Raw genomic sequence first — 12,114 nt, 5'->3', positions numbered from 1 at the left:
CTGGGATGTGTGAGAGAAAGACTAATGTTACTGCACTCTTATTGACCGTCTGCATTGTGACATCACGTGACTATGACATCACATGATTATGACATCACTGCTTAGCATCAGAATTCTAGCAGGGAGGGGAAGTTAATGTTGAAGCTGATTAATGTGTAAAAAGGGCCACATTTTGTATACAATATTTTATGTAAACTTCTGAATCAATAAATGTATTTTGGACATATAAAGCCTTTTTTGAACACTAATCAGGTTTTTCTTATGGAATTTGGAGGCCCTAAACGACAAAAATAGAACATCAGCAAATACCTTGAAAGAGATTACTATCGCTTAATCGACCAAAATAACTCCAAACAACAGAACAGGCAGAAAAAGTGTAAAAGAGAGATAAAGTTTGAATAAAACAATAGAGAAAAGAAAGATTATCTTCCTACCAGACTTTCACCAAACGTCAAGAAACGCATCCAATCCAGACGGCTCCAAAAAATGAATCAATCATGTGTACTTTGTATGGAGTGTATGTATCAGAAATATATATATGCATGCATGTATGTATGTAGCTGATTTGTGTGTATGTATGTTGTGTTTTGCTTGTATGTATGTTGCTGATTGGTGTGTGTGTTGGCTGCTGTTCGTTACGTATGCTGTAGCTGTATGTTATCTTCCTCTGATGTGTGAGAAATTAATGTTGGCGCACTGTTATTGAGAGTCGTCATTATGACATCACTGCCTAGCAACACAATTCTAGCAGGGGGGGAAGGGTGTTGTTGCAGAGGCTTTGCATGTACATCTTGTGATTATTTCTTCACATTATTAAACCACGGGGTTCAGGGTCTATGAATCAGAAATTTTAAAGAAGAGAGACTGAGCCGTAGATAATTCATAAGACTTAAGATAACAAATGAATGTCTTGGTTTAAAAACGAATATAAACTTAAATGAGCCCCTACTCCTGATGTTACTACGGAAGGTTATGTATCAAGTTCTATCCTGGTGCAAAGAAGGATGCAATTACCATAGCAACCAGTAGGTGTTCCTGATAATTTGATCAGACTAGAACAGATTGTATAAATGTCAGGGGTCAGTGGCCAAGCGCCAGGAGGGATCTCAGCAGACTGAGATCTGGTGGTCTGGTGTTCAGGGGCAAAAAAACCGCGGACCCCAATACGATGTGAATACAATGTGAATAAAAATCGGTATTCCTTGAATAAAAACATTTTGATATTGGTCTATATCTGGTATCTATTTATTAATAAGGTTTTTGACTATTTTGAATTTGATGAACTTGGTTTAAAGCCATATTCCTAGCTTTGATGAATATTTCTTGGAAAGCCCATCTTGTCCTGAAAAAAACAATATATAACATGTGTGGGTACACTAAATGGGTGAGGAGAAAATTACAGCTGAATACAAGCACCGGAAAAGTGTTAAAACAGCCTCGGTCCCACAGGGTACAAAAAGAAAAAATGAGCCCGGTCCTTAAGGGGTTAAGTTAACAGGGGAATCAAAAAGAAACCAAACATTTCTGTATTTCCAGGTTTAAAGTGGATAGGAAAATGCAATTCCCTGACCGGGAATCGAACCCGGGCCGCGGCGGTGAGAGCGCCGAATCCTAACCACTAGACCACCAGGGAAGGATGTAAATCGCTAAGCGCACTGCATTCAAATGCCTCTAGCTTTCTTTATGGTTAAACATTCCAGAAATAACGCATGCGTGGTTGGAAAACAATTTGCCGATCTTCCGCTATCTGGTCAGTGCAATCTGTAACTCCCGCCCTTTCAGTGAGCAGTGTCACAGCGGGAGAAATTGCTACACATTATGTTCTGTTTGGCGTAGGCCTTTCTGGAGGAGTCAACCAATAGGCGGCGCCGGCTGAACGCATACGGTTTTTGGAGGGGAGGGGGCGGTTCACGACTTGACGCAGGAGGGAAGATGGCGGACGAGGAAAAGCTTCCACCCGGGTGGGAAAAACGAATGAGTCGCAGCTCAGGTAATACAGCAGCGAGGGGCTCGGTAAAACGGCATTTATCTCTGTGAAGAAACCGAAACGTTTTGTGCAATTATTTATCTGTTTGGTTTATGAGGGTCCTGCAATGGAAATCTGCTGCAAAATACCGTCACAGCCAGTAAACCTCCTAGGCCCAGCAGGGATTCGTTTCTTATTGTGGGTATACCTGACATGTTATGTTTAGATGGCGCGAATGCATGGCCTGGTTTGTATGTGCGTTAATATGTTTAATCTGCATGAGTAAATAAAATAGTGGGCTGCATGTTATGTTGGCACAAATAATGACTGGAGGTTCGTTACAAGTATCGGCATTTACAGCTTTTCTGAAGCTGCCACAAAAATATTTAAGATTACATAAGCATTTAGGACCCCAAGAACCTCTCTTTCATATACCAACATGATATAAAGACTTAGACCGTAATCACTCATTGGTCTCGCCTTAGAGTCAGGAGCCGTGTGCCTATCCCATGTATGTTTAAATTCCCTCACCCCTTACTGCAGCTGCCGTGTTGCTGTTTCATTGAACTACCACCCTCTCAGTGGGTCACATATCGACTAAAGCCTTTTCTTGATGGCTATTAAGGCAATACGTATATTTCTTACAAAGTTGGCACACGTGTGTTTCTTACAAAGTTGGCACGCGTGTAGAGCTAATTCCTAAAACAAACTTTGAGGTTGCAAAGCTGCCTGTATTTATCATAACATGCAAATAACAATGAATACAGTGTGACAAAAGCCCAACTGTAAGACTCCAGATAAGTATGACATACATATACATTGTGCTAGTGAAATCGCTTGTAAACGTGTGTGTGTGTGTATATATATATATATATATATATATATATATATATATAATACTTCCCTGCATGGCTCCGGTTCCTGGGGCATTCCAGTATGGCTGGTGAGTAAGTGCCAATTGGGGCGTCAAACACGTTAAGCTTTTGCGCAAGTTGTCCTTTTTAAGCTTTAATAAATATCCCCGCTTGCATCCAATTCCTGCGTGCGAGATCTTTGCTTTGTTGCTGTCAGGAGTCGATGTTCAGGGCTCTCAGCACCTGGTTTTCCCTTTTGTGGAGGCACAAGCGTGGATCGGTTGGACACGGATTACTATGGCTTACCTATGTTTTAGATTTTCCATCATTTTCTGCCTTTATATCACCCGGTCAACAGGATAGCACAATGTATGGGTGACAAGCTGCCTCCTTTATATTGACACCTTGTCACTGTTCAATGGAAAATGCACCATTAATGCTACTATAGGCCTTTCAGTCATGTGTGTGCCACTTTCACCAAAAACACAATTTTTTTGTGTAATATTTTCATGTATTAAAAAAAGTGATGTCTGTATTAAACCCCAAATTATATGATCAGAGTCACCATCTTAAATTCATTTTCTCAGCATCTGCATAATCCGTTGTACAACGCTGAAGAGTATGGCGGCACGTTAAGTTAATCATTAATTGATCCTGGTGCAAAGTCTTAAAGTGTGGTGGTCTCTGGTCCAGCTTTATCGACCATTCTATTGGTTGCTATGTGAGAATGACCACTTACAAACATTGCACCAGGGCGACATTTTATACAGAACCCCCCAATATGATTCTATTTTAATCTAAGTTACTTTGTGAACTGTGAAAATGGAAATAGAAAATTAACGCATTGCATTTTTTCCCCCCCTCCCTGCAGGGCGTGTGTATTATTTTAACCATATGACTAATGCTAGTCAGTGGGAACGACCAACCTGCAGTGGGAAAAACGGACAGGGGCAAGGGGAACCACAAAAGGTGCGATGTTCTCATCTGCTGGTGAAGCACAGCCAGTCGAGGCGTCCCTCCTCATGGAGGCAGGAGAAGATCACCCGCAGCAAAGATGAGGCGTTAGAACTCATTAATAGTGAGTGCATTGATATCGGCTTGAGGGTTGGGTAATCTTTAAATGGCTTTAATGTCCCGGGTTCTGTTTTTTTTTTTTTTTTTTTTTTTTTTTTTTAAGTAATCACTGTGAGCGTGAATATTTTGCTTGGTTATTCAGCTGGTACTTACGGTTTCATTTTAAAAACAGGAGCACATTATGCATGCACTCAGTCCCAATCTACTAGTCCATAGCAATGACAGAAAGTTTAGCCATCATAAATACACAAAGAGGAAATGCAATTGAAGTCTATGGAGAGAGAAGTGAATTGCTAATTGGGGAAATATCTAAATATATTTGGCTACTGGGGCAACTTTATAGTATATGAAATGTTTATCATATGTAAGAACATGTAAACACTTAATCATCACAGTTATACATATATTAAACTACTTGTCATTAGCAGGCGTACACAGAATTCATGGCCACTTTGCGTCCCTCAGTAATTTGAGCTGTGCAGCCCTGCTGTAGTTTTTGCTTTATTGTTTAATAAGGTTTAAAAGCAAGACATTATTTAATCTCAGTAAAACATCGGAAAATGTAGTATTTGATAATAGTGTGTGTGGTCTAAAAGCTGAAATGCTTTTCTTATGATGTAGTTTTGGCAAAATAAAATTATGATGCTGCTTATATTGTGTCACCGCCAGTGTCCCTTTCATTAATGGAATAGTATCTTCAGGAGCAGAGGCTGGTGGATGGCAGGAATCTATGGTTATTAATCCTTTTCAATGACATTAATAGTGTTAATGGAACATAACTGTTTTGAAGTATTTTGCACTGATTAAACTCCTCTTGTTAACCATTGGATTTCCATAACTTTGCAAATTAGACAAGACACAGAGGTTGTTCACTTTTGAGCTCTATGACACACATCTTTCCCAATTCGCAGGTTATATTCAGAAGATAAAATCTGGAGATGAAGACTTTGAGGCACTTGCATCTCAGTTCAGTGACTGCAGCTCTGCTAAGGCTGGAGGTGATCTGGGCTCCTTTGGGAGAGGTATGAGTTCATCTTTCTTTAGCTACTAGAAACGTAGTGTATTTAAAAAAAAAAAAAAAAAAAAAAAAAAAAGTCACTTCTAGCAAAGCACCGTGTCGCTCCTCCGGGGCAGCGGGAGACTTTCTATGCGGCTCTAGCAGTGTACAGCTCATGGTGCTAAGGTTTCCTAACTGCTGTTCCGGGTCACGTACTTGCCACAGATGGTCGTACAGCATGACTCCCATCACTATATACTGAGCCCGACGTTAATGACAGTACAGCATAACTCCCATCACTATATACTGAGCCAGACATTAGGGTGTTAAATACCCAGGACTTAAAGGGGTTAAAAGTATTATATGACATACATTGGATATGGTTTTTATTGAAATTAGTATAAAAATCCTGACACTGTAAGTGATAAAAAATATATTTAAAGGAATCTAAAACTAAATCTGCACATTCTTTTCTAAAATAATCCCAAATAAGAATACAAGGACAGGCTGCAGTTTTGTGATTGTTTTTTTTTTTTTCCCAGCAATGCCTACGTTAGTAACGGTTAACTTTATTTTTGTATTTTATAATTCTGTGACAGTACAAAATACAAACATATTTCTTAGTCACGGTTCCTCCCTCTCTCACAACTCTGTCTCCCTACCTACTATACCGTCCGCTTCTGTGTCCAGTCGTAATTCTCTTCCAGGTCATGGGGTTATTGTTAAAACTAAAGAGCAAACCAAATTTCAGAATTCGCAAAGTTTAATTTTTGATCTTTTACAGCTGCACTAATCTACTAATAGTTATGCCAGTAATAAAAAGTCTGGTCAGTTAATTACAGCCTCTTGCTTTCGTACAGGTGACATGCAAAAACCCTTTGAGGATGCATCCTTCGCTCTGCGGCCTGGAGAAATGAGCGGTCCTGTCTTCACAGATTCCGGCATCCACATTATTCTGCGCACTGAGTGAATCACCTGTTTTAGAAATATTTCCCCGTACACCCTTTCGTAGCGGTGATAAGGGTTCTGGAATAGAGCTAAGGAAGGGGAAGAGCCTGGTAGATTAGGCAGTACTATACATTTGGTGATCTCGTCAAACATTATGGAAGTTTGCAGTGTGTCCTCATAGTTCTATGTTTATTGGGACTACCCTGACAATAATGGTGAGAATTTCCAAGTGTTAAGGGGATCTGCATGAAGAGATGGGACTTTTTCTAAATTCTGGAGTTTCTCAAGCTCCTTCATTATCTGATGGCACCTAAAAGAGTAGAAAGAACTTTACTCCACTTAAACTATGTATACCTTATTGTTAATTATCTTTCTAATATAGCATGAAAGCCTTTGTGGCAGGGGCTGTGGCATGTTTTAATTCTTAAAAAGTAACGTAATCAACACCAGCGACTGCAGCATAGCCTGTTTTGACAAGTCACATCCATGGTTTGTGGGGCTGCAATATGAATTTAGCATGCTAGAGGCATCATTTATTAGGGCAGACTGACAAAGCAGGATCCCTGTTTGCTTCTACTGACACCTTGGGATGGTTCTTTTGTATATAGTTCAAGTGATAACCACTGTATTCTCAATCAACAGTGTCACTTGTTCTATAGCATGGCTGCCATCAGGAGTTTTTGTTAGCACTGGGGTTTCAACTTTGGTTTTAAACCGACTGAGGCGATAATGAGCTGGGCAGCTTCAAGAATTTTTTTTACATCTTTTTTCAAACGTGTTCTATTGGGAAGGGTGATGTACAAAGAATGGGTTCAATAATACTGTTTTCACACAATAGTTATCCTAGTGTTTTCACATTCAGGATCCAGTTAACGTTATAGGGATTACTATTACCATAGTGATTGATGTTCTTGCCATGTTGAGCAGTGTAACGGCTTTGTTTTTTTTTTTTCATTATTGTTTTGTATTTTTTTGTTATTTTAAGATATTCCTAGTTCATAAGAACATTGCAAAGTTTTGTTTCTCCCTACCCAAACACAAGGTGCAAACTTAAATACTGAAAGCACTTCTTAGGTTTTATTTCTTTGGTGATATGTTCATGGAAATGAAAACTTGCCTTATTTCCTTGAGTTGTATCGCCAGCGTCTGTTTAAAATTGTTTTATGATCTGTTGCGGTTGAACATGGGAAACTGAATACCTTAAATACTGAATTTGTGTTTTTTTTTTTTATTACTATGATGCAAGTTTGGGGTGCAGTCCCTGGCTGATCTGTGCCTCCTACTAACGAACAACATATACAAAAATCTCCATTTTAATACCCTAATTGAAAAATAACTGGTTTGGAGGAATAAGGATTTCAATTTTTTACTAAGGGCCAGTCTACTAGAGACTTCTGCAAAATCCTTCCAAAACAAAGCCAGGGATGAGTTACAAGAGTTGCGCATGACTGTGTAACTATGGTTGTAATCCTGATTATAGGTTTTCTTTGCAGATTTGAATTTGTCTGAATGCTGTGTTCTTCATCTCTACTTTTCAAGGGCTACTCAACAAAGTTTAGAGCAACATGAACGGTTTGGCTCTGTAGTAATTAGATAACTCTCTGTCAGGATGATGGCCACCAAGATCCTGAAGTTGAACACCTTTGTACGTAACTTAACCTTTTCCCTTTCTTTACCGGAAAGATTTGTGAGAGCTTGGCCCTTCATAATGTCTAGTGAAGACCGTAAAGCAAAACTTCCAGGTCCCCGATAAACTCATGGTTTAGTAAACACAAAACCACAAACCAAAACTATGTAACGCCCAACTCAACCTTTTCTTTCTGAAAAACACAAAGGGTTGTCCTCTGTAATAGCCAATGTTAGATGTCTTAGTTGTGTGGGAATAGTCTTCACCTCACTGTTTAACATGGCACTTGGTTCATTACAGCCCAGTTTCCTGCAACACATCAACGATGTGCGATTACACTCCATCAAATTTCTAACAGTATCTGAAAGATCCCTGGCGGTTGCATGAATAAGTTATTTTTAAAAAAAAATGGCTAAAGTGTATCACTTCCATTTGGGGGGTCCCAGTCCGTGTAGATCTGCATAGCCAAGGATATTGACTTTACCTTGCATGTCGCGGTTCCCTGCTTATTGTAACTGCATTAAGTGAACGTACAGCCGGAGAGGTTTACTTCCGCAGTAATGTTACTTGCAGGAGTTAATGCCAACGCCTATCAAGTTCTTCCATGTGACTTGTACTCAACAAAATGTTTATTATGCTAACTTAGTGGTTTGGCTATACATGTTTAATTGTGGTGTTAAACTTTTTTATTTTTAAGAAAGGAAAAAAAATACACAATGGTTCTGTACAAACAACTTGTGTCACAATAAAAAAAAAAAAGTGTGTGTGTACAAGTGAACAATTAGTGGAATTCTTATGTGCAACACCTACACCTTTTGCGCGGTGGATTTCATCCTGAATGTGCCTAGCCGCTGAAAGTGGGTAAGAGACCCCAGTGACATGAATTTGAAGGAGAACAGTTCATCGCAGTATCGCGTTCTATATTTGTTTAAGCTAACTTTTAAACTAGTGTCTACAAAAAGATGACGCCAACATACAACAAGTTTGTCATGATTGGGTATGGAGCGTAAGAGCAGAGGATTGTCCAAAACGATGTCATGAACAGTCCCAATAGGTCAGGGGCAGGCGGCGATCAGGGAAAACGGTAATCCAATAGGAAAGTTACGGAGAATCCAATAGAGGGTCTCCAGAGAGGAGTGATTCCACAGCACCTGGTTCACTGTTTCTGTGTGTGGACATCATTGGTGGATAGCTGATGGTGGAGTCAGGCTTTACCTCCCCTCGACAGGTGTGCAACATTATGCTGAGCTCAGGGCAACACCTGGAAGTCTTCCCTGGAGTCTGTTGTAACTTTAGGCTGCGGTTTTGGGCCGCTATTAGTCCTTCGCTTCGCCCTACTTCGCAATTGCCGAGCTTTTGCGAGGCCTGCCGTGAAGCAGGACGGCTGGGGAGAACAGGTAAGGCTGCGAGGGGCATGACAAAGCTCAAGATATATAGGTAGCTTAAATTAATGAATTGCGCTATACATAGTTAACTGCAACGGTTCTTTAAGTTCCGTGAGAAAAGCTGGTCAAGTTCTTACCGGTCACCCCATCTCATGGTGCAAGTTTGCTGAGTGAAACCTGTTAGCAGAATGCAGTAAGTGAACCAGTGATTACTACAGAAAACCATACTGTTTGTACCACCTGCACAGTGAAAACTGTCCAACTTATTACCCTTGTCATAACTGCTCATACAAACACTGATGTATAATCATGTCTGTGTCTTTTAAACCAGTGTTGCAATTCAAGGCATCGCATACACATTCATACTCGTTCTCTCAACCTAATGTATCGGTTTGTCTTAGTCTGTCAATTCTAGATATGCTTCCAACTTGACCCTCCAGCATGACTGTGCACATAGCAGGGTCCATAAATATATGGTTGTATGGAACTTGACTGTCCCATATAGAGCCCTGGCCTCAACCCTCTCCAACACCTTTACAATGGTGATTGTGAGCCAGGCCTTCTCGTCCAACATCAGTGCAGAAGGAATCATTGGAAGCCCTCTATGAATGTTCTCGCTTCCTGACCCCCAGTTATTTGCCTTGCAAGATTTTTTCTCTTTGGATTGAACTTGCAAAGTATGCTAATATGCATTAGCTATTAGAGAGGCTGTTGGATTGAAAAAAGTGGGAGAGCCAAGCTGGACAAGATACTCCACAAGACTCTATACACCAAAAAGCTTAACAAGCAGCAGGTTTGCCTCCGTCTTGATCTCAATTCTTGGTGAGTGGGGTGCTGGGCTCAAGTCCAGCTCTAGCCAATACTGGTTATTCCAGCTATATTGAAATTGTCATCTTGGAGCTGTTATTTTTGTGACGAATATGTGAAGAACCTGTTTATTTGCAAGAGTGACAATTGAGAAGCTTGGTTAGGTGTCTCCGGTACCACTAGGGGTCAGTATTTTCTGTTGTATTTTCTTTTCGAAAAATGCTAATTTAATTCTGGGGGAACAAGACAACAGATCACTTATTTGGTCTGTGAGTTATATGTAGTTGTAATTGATATTCACAATATTGTAATAAACACAATTTGTATGCTCTTAAATGGTGTTAACTTTGCACTGGTCAGACTCGATAGTATACCTTTTTTAATTAGAACATGCAGTATGTTGTTTTTTCAGAGATCAGGTACTGATTACCCCTGGCCCTGCCAGATGTACCCCCAGGAATACACAAAAAACAGACGCACTGTGTAATGCATAGGTGCAGGAACATGCAAAATGCAGCTGATTTAGTTAATTGCAGGATGGTGTGGTTGTCTTTGAGTTTGGATGGATGTGCAGGCTGTAGTGGAGCACGTCAGCCACCAAGCTTAAATGAACTGAACTTGCCCTTTGGATGCACAAGTCCTTCAGTAAATGCTTAATGAGCTAAGGGCAGACGCGCTTCAAATGCTTGCGGCTTCTGGCTCATGCTCCTTCCCTCCTTTATGAGCTGAATTGTACTCATACACACAGCATTACATGCTAGATATGTGGTCCCAGGGAGTTTGAAGGGGGTAGAATCAAGCTGTGGGAGGGTAGAAAAAAAGGCAAAACTTGGCAAAGTGAGGGCAAAGATAAATGTCTCACAGAGGTTTGACGTTGAGATGTCATACTTGGCGCTCCACGGTCAATTGTCATTACATTGTCCGGTTTAGCTATGTGCAAGTTAGAGGTGTAAATCCTTTGAAATATACAGTGGCTGGCTTGGACTTTTGCCTAAGGTTCCTTGAAGCCTAGTATGGCCTCTTGCATAAATTAATAGTTGTGCACCTAACGTTGAGGGGAAACTCCATGACATCATGTACCTCCACTGCTGACTCCCAGAAGGAAGCGATAAATACTTTAAAAGAAGTACCAGCTTAAATGATGCCACACGACACGTTGATAAGAATATGTGTGACTTTTGTCTCGCGTAGCTTTGTTTAAAATTGGTTATTAAATAAAATGTTTCCATTAACCCAAAAAACAAGTAATTGACATTAGCAATCAAATATGGAGGTGACCATTTAAGCGCTAAACCAGCCCTGCCCTTAACCACATAGAATAGCAGGATAATGAAGTACCCAGCAATAAGTGCATGGAAACGATCTAATTTATCTCTATTACAAGTGTCGGAGCGCAGACAAAGCACCCACAGTGGATCAATCAGTAAAAACTCTGCCCTCTAATATTCATTCTAACTGGTGAAATTGCTTTTAGATCAGATAAGGCCGTTCTCAGCCTTGGTATTTGTAAGACAATTAGACAGCAAGAAAATCTCTTCTTTGCCGGGAAATGTATTTTATTTTAATTGCACTGCTATTGTGAGGCATAAATAATTTGTTTAATGTCTACACAGTTTATTTATTCGCTATGAAGAAGAAAAAAAAAAAGCTGACCCAATTGATGAGAAATTATTAGAGGCTATTTGCATATTATCGGAACATCTAAAGCCCTTGACTACCCCCTTTCATAAACTCCTCATAGGGTTATACTTGGTAACCACCAATATTACTTTTAAACAAATGAGAAAAAGTATTTGAAGAAAAAAAATGTCACGCATACGTTCATAGTTGTAGCTAATGTTTGTTTTTTTTTTTAAAGATGGAGGATTTAACTCATACTCATTTTGCTAGATTGCACTACCCCCCCAATCTAGCACATATGGTGTGGGGTAAAGGGGGCAATTGTCAGCCCTCCTAAGGTTAATGGGCTGTAGGGTTTTTTTTTTTTCTCATTTGTTTGATGTAGGTAGGGGAGTTGACAGGCACATTGCATCAGGATGCAAAGTTAATTTTTCAAATTGGAACTGGTATTTGGGATTTATCAGCAACACATAGGTTACTGAATCTGATGTTTTCAACCTGTTTTAAATTTGCATACCCTTGCATTCTATACTATGCGTATATTCTATCACATTCTAAATACATAAACAGTAATATGTAGTTGGTCCCCCCTCCCTCTTTGCAGACATTGTGCTAAGATGAAACCAAGGACTGATTAAGTTTTTACATTGGGAAAATGGGCAGATTAGTTGGGCCGAACAGTTCTCTTCTGCCGTCAAAGTCTATGTTTTCATGTTACCATGAATAACAATTCCAACATGGTTTGCGGCTACAGGTGGTAAGTGATGACCTATTGTGGGATACAAACCCCCACGAGAATGGGACGTGGGTTGGGGAATTGTTTGCAGCAATAGAGG

At 40.0% G+C, this 12,114-nt stretch overlaps 1 protein-coding gene and 1 non-coding gene across 2 annotated transcripts; one reads left to right on the top strand and one right to left on the bottom strand.

The window, feature by feature from the left end:
- Positions 1 to 1,561: 1,561 nt before the first annotated feature.
- TRNAE-CUC (transfer RNA glutamic acid (anticodon CUC)) lies at positions 1,562 to 1,633 on the bottom strand. Its single transcript has one exon. It is a non-coding gene; the product is annotated as a tRNA-Glu (tRNA).
- Positions 1,634 to 1,867: 234 nt separating this feature from the next.
- On the top strand, positions 1,868 to 6,270 carry PIN1 (peptidylprolyl cis/trans isomerase, NIMA-interacting 1). Its single transcript, XM_053464987.1, has 4 exons — positions 1,868 to 1,990; positions 3,692 to 3,898; positions 4,806 to 4,916; positions 5,752 to 6,270. Exons 1-4 carry the CDS (start codon positions 1,933 to 1,935, stop codon positions 5,859 to 5,861), a joined length of 486 nt encoding a protein of 161 aa, XP_053320962.1. The 5' UTR covers positions 1,868 to 1,932; the 3' UTR covers positions 5,862 to 6,270.
- Positions 6,271 to 12,114: the final 5,844 nt, after the last annotated feature.

Source organism: Spea bombifrons, chromosome 4, assembly GCF_027358695.1.
Source record: "Spea bombifrons isolate aSpeBom1 chromosome 4, aSpeBom1.2.pri, whole genome shotgun sequence".
NCBI lineage: Eukaryota > Metazoa > Chordata > Amphibia > Anura > Pelobatidae > Spea > Spea bombifrons.
Note: the sequence above shows the minus strand (reverse complement) of the source record. Positions and strands in the feature narration are given on the sequence as shown.